This window comes from Vulpes vulpes, chromosome 1 (genome assembly GCF_048418805.1).
Source record: "Vulpes vulpes isolate BD-2025 chromosome 1, VulVul3, whole genome shotgun sequence".
NCBI lineage: Eukaryota > Metazoa > Chordata > Mammalia > Carnivora > Canidae > Vulpes > Vulpes vulpes.
In genome coordinates this window covers 171442242-171456411 of record NC_132780.1, presented here as the reverse complement: position 1 = coordinate 171456411, position 14170 = coordinate 171442242, and the positions used below count along the sequence as shown (strand labels likewise).

At 34.9% G+C, this 14170-nt stretch overlaps 1 protein-coding gene across 8 annotated transcripts in view; it reads left to right on the top strand.

Moving 5' to 3' along the window:
• IBTK (inhibitor of Bruton tyrosine kinase) overlaps positions 1 to 14170 on the top strand; it is a 98922-nt gene that overhangs the window by 49032 nt on the left and 35720 nt on the right. For 4 of the 8 annotated variants that reach the window (XM_026007409.2, XM_072736046.1, XM_026007410.2 and 1 more), the window contains exons 19-23: positions 1327 to 1387; positions 1967 to 2088; positions 3556 to 3668; positions 7904 to 8052; positions 9626 to 9789. In XM_026007409.2, coding sequence (XP_025863194.1) covers positions 1327 to 1387; positions 1967 to 2088; positions 3556 to 3668; positions 7904 to 8052; positions 9626 to 9789 — 609 coding nt within the window. The remainder of the gene's footprint in view (positions 1 to 1326; positions 1388 to 1966; positions 2089 to 3555; positions 3669 to 7903; positions 8053 to 9625; positions 9790 to 14170) is intronic. The other 4 variants (XM_026007412.2, XM_072736061.1, XM_072736050.1 and 1 more) reach the window with 1 other exon arrangement.

Genomic DNA, 14170 nt, shown 5'->3' with positions numbered 1-14170 from the left:
TACCAAATCTATCTATAAATATCGTATTGGAAAATGATGTGTCTCACTGCCATTGTTCAATTGTTATGTTGTGACAGGTTTGTCAGGTGAACCATTGAAAAAGACACATGTGCTGTGGTGATGTCTACTTGTGTAATTTTACATGAGTAGATATGTGTAACTCAGATTAAAACAAAGATTTGTACAGATTTAATTATTCCTTATCAAATATGTTTCCTAGGAGTGTAAATAAATATGTAGAGATGTTCAAAAAGGAGAGCTACACCAAAACTGATAGAACATCACAAGTTAATTATCGTTAAAATGTTAAAAACTGATATTTTACAGAATAGACAAGTTGTTTTGCACTTGTAAAAATAGTTTAAATATATTTTAAAATGTAAACTTTTTCACTGATGCCTTAAAATTATCTCTTTGGAACTTGAGAGTTCCTTGAAATCTACTTTGAATGCAACTGATCTAGTCCAAACATTATTTTATATGTCGTGAACATACTAAAGTCCAAAGAAGTGAAGTGCATTGCTCAGAGGCATTCAAGGTAACTGTGAGTGATAGTTCTAGATAAAATTCAGGGATCAGGCCATTGTATTATGTCAATATAGTGTTCCTTTTGTAGTTAAAGATTGGAAGGTTGGAAAATGAATATGTGTAACCCCTGACTTTCCATGATTTGACTTAGGATTTTTCCACTTTACAGTGGTGTGAAAGTGATACACATTCAGTAGAAACTGTACTGCAAAGTTTACATTTTGATCTTATCTCCATGCTAGTGAGAAGTAGTACGATATTCTGTGGTGATCCTGGGCTGGGAGCCACAGTTCCCAGTGACACATAGGGTCACAAGGGTGTAAACAACTGACACACTTGTTTTATATTTTCAGTACAGTAATTAATAAATTACATAAGGTATTCAATATTTTGTTATGAAATAGGCTTTGCATTAGATGATTTTGGCCAACTGTAAGCTAATGTATATGTTCTGAGCACATTTAAGGTAGTTTAGACTAAGCTGTGATGTCCAGTAGGTAGGTATATTAAATGTATTTTTGACATAAGAGATTTTTAATTTATGATTTATTGGGATGTTGAGGAAGAACTATAGTTGTATTTTGCTATGATATAAATGAGTGATAGAAAAATCCTTTCTAAGAGTTGTTTTATTGAAGGTACTTGTGTATATATAATGTGGTTCATTTAAAATATATAACTATATATACTTCCAAAAAGAATTTGTAATAGCTGGCATATTGATTTTAAAAATAACTGTTACTTATTCAGCAATGTAAATTAAGTCCTCAAGATAGAATTTTTTATCTTATTTTTTAGGTCTCTTGATGTTTTAAGTGATGGTGTTTTGAAGGATCTTTCTGTGTTCTATAGAAAAATGGTAAGGTTTATTATTTTTTTTCCAATAATATAATAAAACCAAAGTAGTACTATATTAGGTCACACTTCTCAATGGAATAATTTCCTGATGAATTCTAATATATTAGGATCTTTTAAAAATGAGGACATAATTTTTTTTATAGATCCCACAGATTAGTGTGATAATCAAAAATTGAAAGTATTCAATGATAAAATTATTATCTATTTTAATTCCTTCCTTTTTTTTAAAAAAAAAAGATTTTATTTATTTATTCATGAGAGACAGAGAGGCAGAGACACAGGTAGAGGGAGAAGCAGGCTTCATGCAAGGAGCCCAATGTGGTACTTGATCCTGGGACTCCAGGATCACACCCTAGGCCGAAGGCAGGCACTCAACTGCTGAGCCACCCAGGCATCCCTATTTTAATTCCTTTCTAAATGAAAGTTATTGAAAGCTTTTTGAGTCTTTCACTATTTGTTACTATACCAAAGTTTAGGATAGTACAAAAATAAGGATTCACATGATCCCTAAGAAATGAATTAATTTGTATTTGATAATAAGATGGAGCTTTTTTCTTTTCTTTTTTTTTAATATAAATAGATTCCAGCAATGGATAGAAGAGTCATTACACCATACCAAGATGGACCAGATATTAGCTATTTGGAAGTAGAAGATGGAGATGTCTTTTTGAAAGAAGAAATAAATATGGAACAAAATTATTCGTAAGCTCTGTTCTCTTCTTCCCTCCTCTCCTTCTGCTCCCCCTCCTCAATCTTTGACACTCTTAACAGTTTTATACTGAAAAAGAAAAATTGGAGAATCCTGACATAAGTATATATTTATATTTATTTTTAGCCTTATTATAAGAAAGTAAGTGTATAACTGTTTACAGATGTAACAAAATTAAGTATAAATATAGAAGGAATACAGCTTTCAAATTAAAATGTCAAATTGAATAAGTGCATTTACCTTAGCTACCTTCCCAAACTCTGCTGAAATTATGATAAAGAAATAAGAAAGGCATATTGCACTAGAGCAGGGAGAACAGGAAAGGAGAAAACAGCAGTTAGGAGATGTACAGTTTTGGAAGTTGGAAAGTAGTTGCTGAGAGTGTAATGACTTAGAACAAAAAGAAAACTAAAGCAAAATTCCAGAAAGGCTTAAGAATTAAGAGGTACCAGGTTTATGACAACCAGGTTAAGTGATTAGATTTAGGAAAGAGCATTTTTTTGAGATTCTTTCTTTCTTTTTTTTTTTTTTTTAAAGATTTTATTTATTTATTCATGAGAGAGACAGAGAGAGAGGCAGAGACACAGGCAGAGGGAGAAGCAGGCTCCATATGCAGGAAGCCTGATGTGGGACTTGATCCCGGGACTCCAGAACCATGCCCTGAGCCAAAGGCAGACTCTCAGCCGCTGAGCCACCCAGGCATCCCTTGAGATTCTTTCAAAGAGCATGATCTCTTTCTGAACCCCATTCAACCAAGTGATTGCCCCTCCTGTGCCCCTTTCTTAGCAGAAATATTTGCCCTCTGGAGAGTTTGAACCTAAGAGGAGTGCATCAGCTACTATAAATTTTTCTCTATAGAGAACCTTACTGGTTCAAGATAGGACCTACAGTGACTGACATTTGGAAATCCTCCAACAATATATCCCAGGTTCTACAGTATCTCCCTATAGTGTAGCCAACCATTTGACAAGCCGAATTTAGAATTTCCAATCTGGGTGTTAGGCTCCTTTATCAACTGGTTACAGAATTACTTTCCTCTACTTGATAAATGACTTGTTAAAATCTTTGGGCATTCAAGTCACTTACTATGTATACTGTATGGCTCACTGAGAAACTGCTCTTGGGTTCCAGAGGTCTTTTTTAACCCTTTTTCTAGAGTTTGTTAGCATTTGGTTTGCTTAAAGTTTCTGATACCTGATTTTACTTTTCAAATTATTTTCCTATATATGATCTTGTTTTACAGAAATAGTAGAGTTAGAATAAGTTAAGAGTATCACACTGAGGTTCATTGAAACAGAGTAATTTGCTCTGGGCCACATAGATAAATGCAAATAGAGCATGCATATTTTTGTGTTCTCTGTTTGACTAAAATGCTATTTATACTCCGAATTTGTAGTTCTGTTGTTAATCCGTAACTTATTTCTAAAAAATGCATTTTATATATTTGCTTTTTTTCATAGAGAAAGTATGTTCAAGAAGGCAAAAACAAAAGCAAAAAAGAAGCCGCGTAAGCGTTCAGATAGTTCTGGAGGTTATAACCTTTCAGATGTTATTCAGAGTCCACCATCTACAGGTTAGTGAAAGTGTCTTAGGATTTATTTCCTGATCTAATCTTTCAAGTCTGTTACCTAATTCATTTAACACATATTAAATACTATTGCATGTCATTTGCCAGGCCTACTGCAATAGAAAATAGTCTTTGTCTTAGGGAGGCTAGAGAAAATGATAGCATATTTTATTTTATTTTATTTTATTTTATTTTTTTGATAGTATATTTTAATAATCTGATTGAAGTTTGCTTTGGAAACACAAAAGAAGAGCCCATGTTAGTCTAAGAAGATCAGGGAAGACTTCTTAGAGAAAAATGATATGTGAGTTGGATCTTGAAGAATGAGGAATTGGCCAAGAAAAGGAGGCAGGCTGATAGACATACTAAGCAAAAGGGGCAATATGCTCCCAAGACTAGAGGCCCTAGAAAGAACTGCAAATTTCTTATGCCTATGGTTTAGCATGACTCAGCCATATGGAGTATGTGCATATAGGTGGTAGTCAAAAACTGGTCAGATATTGGAGGTATTTTATGCTAAACTAAGGAATTTGAATTTTATTCTGAAGGCTATGGGTAGTTGATGGGCTTTTTTTTTTTTTTTTTTTTGGTAGAGGGAGTGATGGGGGGGGGGCGGGGGAGCAGCAGAGAGGGAAGGAGAATCCTAAGCCGACTCTACACCCAGCACAGAGCCCAGTGTGGGGTTTGATTTCACAACCCTAAGATCACAACCTGAGCTGAAATGAAGAGTTGGACACTTGACCAAGTGAGCCACTCAGGCGCCCCTAGTTGATGGATTATTAAGGCATATGATGTGAGTGGTTAAATTTTTTTAGAAAAACTACCCTGTCTAGTGGCATAGAGAGTTAGAGATAGGCAAAGCATGACAGAGATACTCTTATCATATAGATCCATTTCATTTATATATCAGTGCTCCAAGCAAGACGCCCTTCATTTGCATTAGGTTATAATCCAGTGATATAATATAACACATTTCATATCTGTGCATTATGTGAGCTATTTGAAAGTTAAGGTTATGTAGTTTTTCTAAATTTTTTTCCCAGTTTATTTTGAAAAAAATTGTATATATAACTTTCATTCAGATTGTTAGCCTCTTACCACATGTTTTCTAACAGACTTTCTGTTGCATGCTCTCTTCCCTCATCCTCCAGTCATTCTGTACATTTTTTAAAAAATATTTTATTTACTTTTTCATGAGAGACAGAGAGGCAGAGACATGGGCAGAGAGAACCAGATTCCATGCAGGGAGCCGATGTGGGACATGATCCCGGGAATCCAGGATCATGGCCTGGGCTGAAGGCAGGCGCTCAACCACTGAGCCACCCAGGCATCCCTCTATACACTTTTTTATAGATCCACTTGGAAGTTGTAGGCATGACAGTTTGATATGAATTAATACTAATATGAATCTCCTAAGAATAAGGATATTCTACATAACCACAATATTGTTTTCACATCTATAATATCATTATCACATCTAAGACAATTAACATTAATTCACTAATATTACCTAGAATTATAGTCTCTATCCAGATATCCTTAATTGTTTAAGAATATTTTTATAGCCTTTTGTCTTTTATCCTTAAAAATGACCTGGTATCTTATGAAGATAGACATTGCCTTTGCTTATTAATGTCTCTTTAGTCTCTTTTAATTATTGCAGCACCTCTCATACTTTTCTGTTTTGTTTTCAAAAGTTCAGACCAGTGGTATAGACTATTATTCCACATTATAGATTCATCTGATTAGATCCAGATTAAATTATTTACATGTTAATAGTTTCTTTAGATGAAAATATGGAAGTGTGACCATAAAATAATGAGACTACAGTATGGCTTTAAAGAATGGTATGTATGTCTATGGCAATAAGACATAAATAGGTATAATTTCTATCAGCAGTATTTTCATAGTCAGTCAGCCTGATAAGGTACTTCAAAAAATACAAGTGCATGCTGTTTGTGTCCCTGTGGGGGGAATAAAAAAAAAAGCTTCATTCAGGGCAGAGAAAGAGTATCTCTTGTCTACAAGTGAGGTACTTGATGTGTTTGATAATGTTCAAAGGATAAATAATGTCAAGAATAATTGTTTCAGGTAACAAAAAGAAGATATAAAAAAAGATACTATATCTAAATTGATTTGAAGCATTGACGATAGATCTTTTGCATTCACTACATCTCATTCCTGTTTTAGGACCTTTCATAATGTAAAATTCTGTGATTTTGTGTTCTCTGTGTTACATGAGTTAACCTCTAGTCCTTAGAAGGACACATGGGTAGATAGATGTAAAGATGAATAAATGGATAGACAGTCATGAGACTAGTGGTTTTCCAGTTACCTAAAAGACTTAGGATAAAAGCAGGTATTTGGATTTGTTTGTTTGTTTGAGAGGCCATGAGGGATGAGGGAACAAAAGAAGAGGGAAAAGGACAGACTCTATACTGCATACAGAGCCTGATGTGGGGCTAGATCCCAGGACCCTGAGATCATGACCTGAGCTGAGACCAAGACTCTTCCCAGCTTAGCTGACTGAGCCACTCAGGTGCCCCTAGTTGATTTGCTTTAAATAGTGGTATTATTATTACATATGCTAGAATCTTAGCATTTCATAGCTGAGAGAGACATTAATAGTGAAAACTAATTTATGTCCCTTCCTTTAAACCTGAGGAAATAAGCTCAGAAAACTTCAGTGATTTGAAGTACAGACAGACAGAAATAGAATTTATTTTTTCAATTCCAGTTCTGTATTCTTTATGCTGTACCACTCTGTCTGTGGCCAAAGTAGATAATGATTGAAAGGTCAAATTTAGATGGGGGCCAAAAAAGTCCTGTTTTGGAAGTAAATTTATTTGTGTTGATCTCTTAACGTTAGACAAAAGACATTCTGTGAAAATGTTTTATATTAAAAATAATTGTCTACTTTAAAATATCCCCTTTATTCATTAGATTTATTTCTAATTGACTTTTGGGAGGATTCTGGCATTAAATATGTTCTTTTAGATTAAAAATTGCTACTGGGGCCCCTAGGTGGCTAGCACTTGACTCTTTGTTTCAGCTCAGGTCATGATCTTAGGGTTGTGAGATCTCAGGCTCCATGCTCAGTGTGGAGTCAGCCTGGGATTCTCTATCCCTTTCCCTCTGCCCCTCCTGGTTATGTTCTTTCTCTAAAATGAATAAATGAATAAATAAATCTTTTTAAAAATTTTTGCTGCTCTTAAAAACATTGAAAAGATGGGGGGGCGTTGCTGAATGTTGCTTTCAGACTATTTTAGCAGTAAAAAAAGAGGCATATGTCTTGTTAAAGTGATTTACTTTAAAGAAAACACTTATTTGAATGTATAAAAGATGGTATATTTTACTTAAGTCATTTGTAAAACTTTTAGTTACTTTTAGTTATAGCTCATATATGAGTTCTTTTGCTATCTCATTTAGATTCTACGAAATTTGATGAAAATAAACACCGTGAACTTAGGCAAAAGTTTACTGGTTTTTCTTTTGATATTTGAAATGACTCTAATGTACTAATGAATATACATACCAAGTATGGCAGGGAGATAGGTATTTAGGTTGCCTAGGAAAGAAAATGGCATGTACATTTCATAACCTTTTGCTTTAGGTGATAAGCTAATTAAAAATTAAAGGAGCTCTCAAGCTACAGATTTTTTTTTTCTTTTTTTTGCAGAAGTAAAAACCCTCAAACAGGCTACAGTTGGCATCAGCATAGCCTCTGCTACTGGGCCAGTTTGTTGACTAGATGAGAGGTAGAAAAGTTATAGTGTTCCTCCCACACAGAATGGGGCCAGTCCCCTTCTGCATGGGTGCAGAGAACTTGGTAAAGAGAGATGAGAGGGTGGGGGGGGTGTCTGAAGTTTATTTTTTCCTTTTTTATGGAGAAAAAGAAGTCCTGAAACACTTTAAAAAATTTTTTTTAATTTAAATTCAATTTGCCAACATATAGTATAACATCCAGTGCTGAATCACTTCTTAAAGCAGATCCCAAAGAAGTGTCTTCCTTACGTTTGTGGCATAATTGTTGTGTAATTGAAATGGATAAAACTGTTGTGTTAAAGAATCCTTCATTTTAGTTTTTTAATTTTTTCATCAGTTAGCTTGAATTGCCAAGATTTGATACAGTGAAGATAATATAAATGTTATTAAATTTCTGGATAAATGGAAGTTTTTAGCTCTGTTTAGTGCATCGAATGTATATGTGTTTAAATATTTTTAAAAATTTTACCTTTCAGGATTATTAAAGTCTGGTAAGAACAATTCTGTGGAATCTCTTCCAGAACTGTTGACATCAGACTCTGAAGGAAGCTATGCAGGAGTGGGTAGTCCTAGAGATTTACAGTCCCCTGATTTCACAGCAGGATTTCAGTCCGATAAAATTGAGGTTTGTTTTAATTAATGCACTGTTTTCTTCAAATTTTAGATCTATAGACAATCTGTACTTTTTTACTATTATTATTTTTTGTCTAACTTTAAAATATTCTCTTGGCTGGTTTACAAAAAAATAGAACATATGTAGTATTAGTTTTTTCAAATTTGCATTTTATTTCTAGTTTTAAAGATTTTAATGGCAGTTTGAACCTTTTATGACATTATATTTCTAATACTCTTTCTGCAGTTAAAATTAAAACATTGATATAAAATATAGCAGCACTGTATAGACATATGGAAAAATAAATCTATAGCTAAATTACTTGATATTTATATTGTGAAATGTCAGTTACCACCCGCTGAAAACTGTCAAAACAAAATTATTTTGAAAGTAAGCCTAACTTCAAATTCTGCATAGTCTCTTGCCTCTATCGTTATTAGGAGCAATACAATCTGGAATGGAGTTCTCCTACTGTGGTACAATTGACATTAAGCTGCAGAATTTCTAGTCTGGTTAAACTCTGGGGAGGCCATTGTTAGACATATCTTAACATTTTATTCCATAATTGTTAATCTATAGGAAAAGATAGTGTCTAACTTATTAGATATCGAGTCATTTTTCTCTAACCCCTAGTCTTCACAGAACTATTAAAACTTTGAGAAGTTCATGAAACAATGGAAAATTTACCCATTCTTCTTAGTGTTCTAAGCCTCAGGATTGCTTTTTTTTTAATGTGGTTTTTAAATTATTTTTTTTAGAGATCTTCTTTATTTATTCGAGAGGGAGAGATAGCAAGAGAGAGCTTGAGTGGAGGGCAGGAAGAGGGAGAAGCAAACTCCCTGCTGAGCAGGGAGCCCCGACTCAAGGCTCAGTCCCAGAACCCTGGGATCATGATCTGAGCTGAACATAGACACTTAATGACTGAGCACCCACATGCCCCTTAATGTGGATTTTAAATTTTATTTTTATTTATGTAGGATAGAAGTTTGGGGACAATTCTTATTAACGTCAAGGTGGGTGTAGAAGACAAGGCTTAAAAGGAAGGTTAAAGGCATGCTGTGAATGTCTGGCAATAAGCATCTATCTTGGCAATGGAAATAGCTATTTTAATAACTTTTCTGACTTACTGTAATGGCAGTCCTTTTAGGGTTCCTTTTGAGCTGTCAGTATTATTTAACTTTAATTTTATTCAGAATGAATTATATGATGTTAATACGAAAGAAAATGAAAGCTTGATATAAAAGTCACAGACATTAATTTTAAAGTTGCTGCTTCATACCTTATTTGAAGAACTTTTATTAACATTTTTGTTTTATACTCAATTTAATATTTTAGAATATTTAATAGGGATTTAATGTGTAAACTGATTCTCCTAAAAATTATTCTCAAAGTTCACGATAATTGGGTTATAGTCACTGATAAAGTTTGAGAATTGGTTAAGGCACTAAACTAGAGGAATGCTAGATGATTATTGTTACAAGATTTTATACTTTAACCAATATTAAGTACCAACTAACTATTAGTTAGTACCAGCTATTATGCCAGGTGCCTGCTATTGTACTTTTTTTTTTTTTTTAACCTCCAGGGGAGAATTAAACCATATGTTAATGGTACACCTCCTGCATATTCTAGGGAAGATTTAAAACCATGGGAAAAATCACCAATACTTAACATATCTGCTCCACAGACCATTCCTAGTAACAGAATTGATACTACAAACTCTTCTAGTTGGGTTGCTGGCTCTTTCAGGTAGGATTTTCATTTTGTTCTATATTCTGTTAGAAAAATATTACTCATTTTTAGTACAATGGAAATTTTTAATGAAGCACATTTAAAAAGTATTAATGTAAGTTTCTAATACACAGAAAATTACCTGAATGCATACAAACTAGTAGCCAGCTAAAATAGGCACTTTTCCCCCTATACAGGATTTAGTTCCTTTAGTTCCCTTTATAGTGTCATTTGTGAATACTAGTAAATACTATATAACACACAGATATCTGTATCTAGATATATAGTGACTTTATGATAAAAAAACCCATATATTAAGTCACTATATATCTAGCATATATATTACTTAAAATTCCCTTTCAGGAAGACCATTTGTGATTTTTGGGTTTACTTTTTTTTTTTTTTTTTTTTTTTTTTTTTTTAGCACATTAAAGGGTATTTAAGATCTCACAAAATGTATTGTTATTCAGTTATTTGTCAGAGGACATTTCATTTATGTTACACTATGCTTTAACTTACATGTACCATATCCATATTTTTCTTTTGTTTAAAAAAGTCAAGTTTTTAGGTTGAAGTAGATATAGTAAGTATTCTTTCAAAGTGCAAATTGAGCTTGTGCTTCATCTTTATATACCTACTATGGTTTATAATAAACTAAACCTGATAATTGACTTATCAATTATTATATTAATGTAATTATTTTGAAATGTGCTGTATTTTACGAAGTTGGAAGACCAGATTATGATGTACTGGTTTATGTTGCTTCATATTCTAAAAGTAGTTTAGAAATCAGTCTCAAATTTGTTGTCTTTTTTTTTTTTTAATTAATTTTTATTGGTGTTCAATTTATCAACATACAGAAACACACCCAGTGCTCATCCCATCAAGTGTCCACCTCAGTGCCCGTCACCCATTCCCCTCCAACACCCTCCCTCCTCCCCTTCCACCACCCCTAGTTCGTTTCCCCGAGTTAGGAGTCTTTATGTTCTGTCTCCCTTCCTGATATTTCCCAACATTTCTTTTCCCTTCCTTTATATTCCCTTTCACTATTATTCATATTCCCCAAATGAATGAGAACATACACTGTTTGTCCTTCTCCGATTGACTTATTTCACTCAGCATAATACCCTCCAGTTCCATCCACGTTGAAGCAAATGGTGGGTATTTGTCGTTTCTAATTGCTGAGTAATATTCCATTGTATACATAAACCACATCTTCTTTATCCATTCATCTTTCGATGGACACCGAGGCTCCTTCCACAGTTTGGCTATTGTGGCCATTGCTGATAGAAACATCGGGGTGCAGGTGTCCCGACGTTTCATTGCATCTGAATCTTTGGGGTAAATCCCCAACAGTGCAATTGCTGGGTCGTAGGGCAGGTCTATTTTTAACTCTTTGAGGAACCTCCACACAGTTTTCCAGAGTGGCTGCACCAGTTCACATTCCCACCAACAGTGTAAGAGGGTTCCCTTTTCTCCGCATCCTCTCCAACATTTGTGGTTTCCTGCCTTGTTAATTTTCCCCATTCTCACTGGTGTGAGGTGGTATCTCATTGTGGTTTTGATTTGTATTTCCCTGATGGCAAGTGATGCAGAGCATTTTCTCATGTGCTTGTTGGCCATGTCCATGTCTTCCTCTGTGAGATTTCTCTTCATGTCTTTTGCCCATTTCATGATTGGATTGTTTGTTTCTTTGGTGTTGAGTTTAATAAGTTCTTTATAGATTTTGGAAACTAGCCCTTTATCTGATATGTCATTTGCAAATATCTTCTCCCATTCTGTAGGTTGTCTTTTAGTTCTGTTGACTGTATCCTTTGCTGTGTAAAAGCTTCTTATCTTGATGAAGTCCCAATAGTTCATTCTTGCTTTTGTTTCTTTTGCCTTTGTGGATGTATCTTGCAAGAAGTTACTGTGGCCAAGTTCAAAGAGGGTGTTGCCTGTGTTCTCCTCTAGGATTTTGATGGAATCTTGTCTCACATTTAGATCTCTCATCCATTTTGAGTTTATCTTTGTGTATGGTGAAAGAGAGTGGTCCAGTTTCATTCTTCTGCATGTGGATGTCCAATTTTCCCAGCACCATTTATTGAAGAGACTGTCTTTCTTCCAATGGATAGTCTTTCCTCCTTTATCGAATATTAGATGACCGTACATTTCAGGGTCCACTTCTGGGTTCTCTATTCTGTTCCATTGATCTATGTGTCTGTTTTTGTGCCAGTACCACACTGTCTTGATGACCACAGCTTTGTAGTACAACCTGAAATCTGGCATTGTGATGCCCCCAGCTATGGTTTTCTTTTTTAAAATTCCCCTGGCTATTCGGGGTCTTTTCTGATTCCACACAAATCTTAAAATAATTTGTTCTAACTCTCTGAAGAAAGTCCATGGTATTTTGATAGGGATTGCATTAAACGTATAAATTGCCCTGGGTAACATTGACATTTTTACAATATTAATTCTGGCAATCCATGAGCATGGAATATTTTTCCATCTCTTTGTGTCTTCCTCAATTTCTTTCAGAAGTGTTCTATAGTTTTTAGGGTATAGATCTTTTGCCTCTTTGGTTAGGTTTATTCCTAGGTATCTTATGCTTTTGGGTGCAATTGTAAATGGGATTGACTCCTTAATTTCTCTTTCTTCAGTCTCATTGTTAGTGTATAGAAATGCCATTGATTTCTGGGCATTGATTTTGTATCCTGCCACGCTACCAAATTGCTGTATGAGTTCTAGCAATCTTGGGGTGGAGGCTTTTGGGTTTTCTATGTAGAGTATCATGTCATCAGCGAAGAGGGAGAGTTTGACTTCTTCTTTGCCAATTTGAATGCCTTTAATGTCTTTTTGTTGTCTGATTGCTGAGGCGAGGACTTCCAGAACTATGTTGAACAGCAGTGGTGAGAGTGGACATCCCTGTCTTGTTCCTGATCTTAGGGGAAAGGCTCCCAGTGCTTCCCCATTGAGAATGATATTTGCTGTGGGCTTTTCGTAGATGGCTTTTAAGATGTCGAGGAAAGTTCCCTCTATCCCAACACTCTGAAGGGTTTTGATCAGGAATGGATGCTGTATTTTGTCAAATGCTTTCTCTGCATCTAATGAGATTATCATATGGTTCTTGGTTTTTCTCTTGCTGATATGATGAATCACATTGATGGTTTTACGAGTGTTGAACCAGCCTTGTGTCCCAGGGATAAATCCTACTTGGTCATGGTGAATAATTTTCTTAATGTGTTGTTGGATCCTATTGGCTAGTATCTTGTTGAGAATTTTTGCATCCATGTTCATCAGGGATATTGGTCTGTAATTCTCCTTTTTGGTGGGGTCTTTGTCTGGTTTCGGAATTAAGGTGATGCTGGCATCATAGAACGAATTTGGAAGTACTCCATCTCTTTCTATCTTTCCAAACAGCTTTAGTAGAATAGGTATGATTTCTTCTTTAAACGTTTGATAGAATTCCCCTGGGAAGCCATCTGGCCCTGGACTCTTGTGTCTTGGGAGGTTTTTGATGACTGCTTCAATTTCCTCCCTGGTTATTGGCCTGTTCAGGTTTTCTGTTTCTTCCTGCTCCAGTTTTGGTAGTTTGTGGCTTTCCAGGAATGCATCCATTTCTTCTAGATTTCCTAATTTATTGGCATACAGCTGTTCATAATATGTTTTTAAAATCGTTTGTATTTCCTTGGTGTTGGTAGTGATCTCTCCTTTCTCATTCATGATTTTATTAATTTGAGTCTTCTCTCTCTTCTTTTTAATAAGGTTGGCTAATGGTTTATCTATCTTATTAATTCTTTCAAAGAACCAACTCCTGGTTCTGTTGATCTGTTCCACAGTTCTTTTGGTCTCGATATCATTGAGTTCTGCTCGAATTTTAATTAACTGTCTTCTTCTGCTGGGGGTGGGGTCTATTTGTTGCTTTTTCTCTAGTTCCTTTATGTGTAAGGTGAGCTTTTGAATTTGAGATCTTTCCAGTTTTGAATGGATGCTTGTATTGCGATGTATTTCCCCCTCAGGACTGCTTTTGCTGCATCCCAAAGATTTTGAACGGTTGTATCTTCATTCTCATTAGTTTCCATGAATCTTTTTAATTCTTCCTTAATTTCCTGGTTGACCTTTTCATCTTTTAGCAGGATGGTCCTTAACCTCCACGTGTTTGTGGTCCTTCCATACTTCTTGTTGTGATTAAGTTCTAATTTCAAGGCATTATGGTCTGAGAATATACAGGGGACTATCCCGATCTTTTGGTATCGGTTCAGACCCGATTTGTGACCCAGTATGTGGTCTATTCTGGAGAAAGTTCCATGTGCACTTGAGAAGAATGTGTATTCAGTTGAGTTTGGATGTAAAGTTCTGTAGATATCTGTGAAATCCATCTGGTCCAGTGTATCATTTAAAGCTCTCGTTTCTTTGGAGA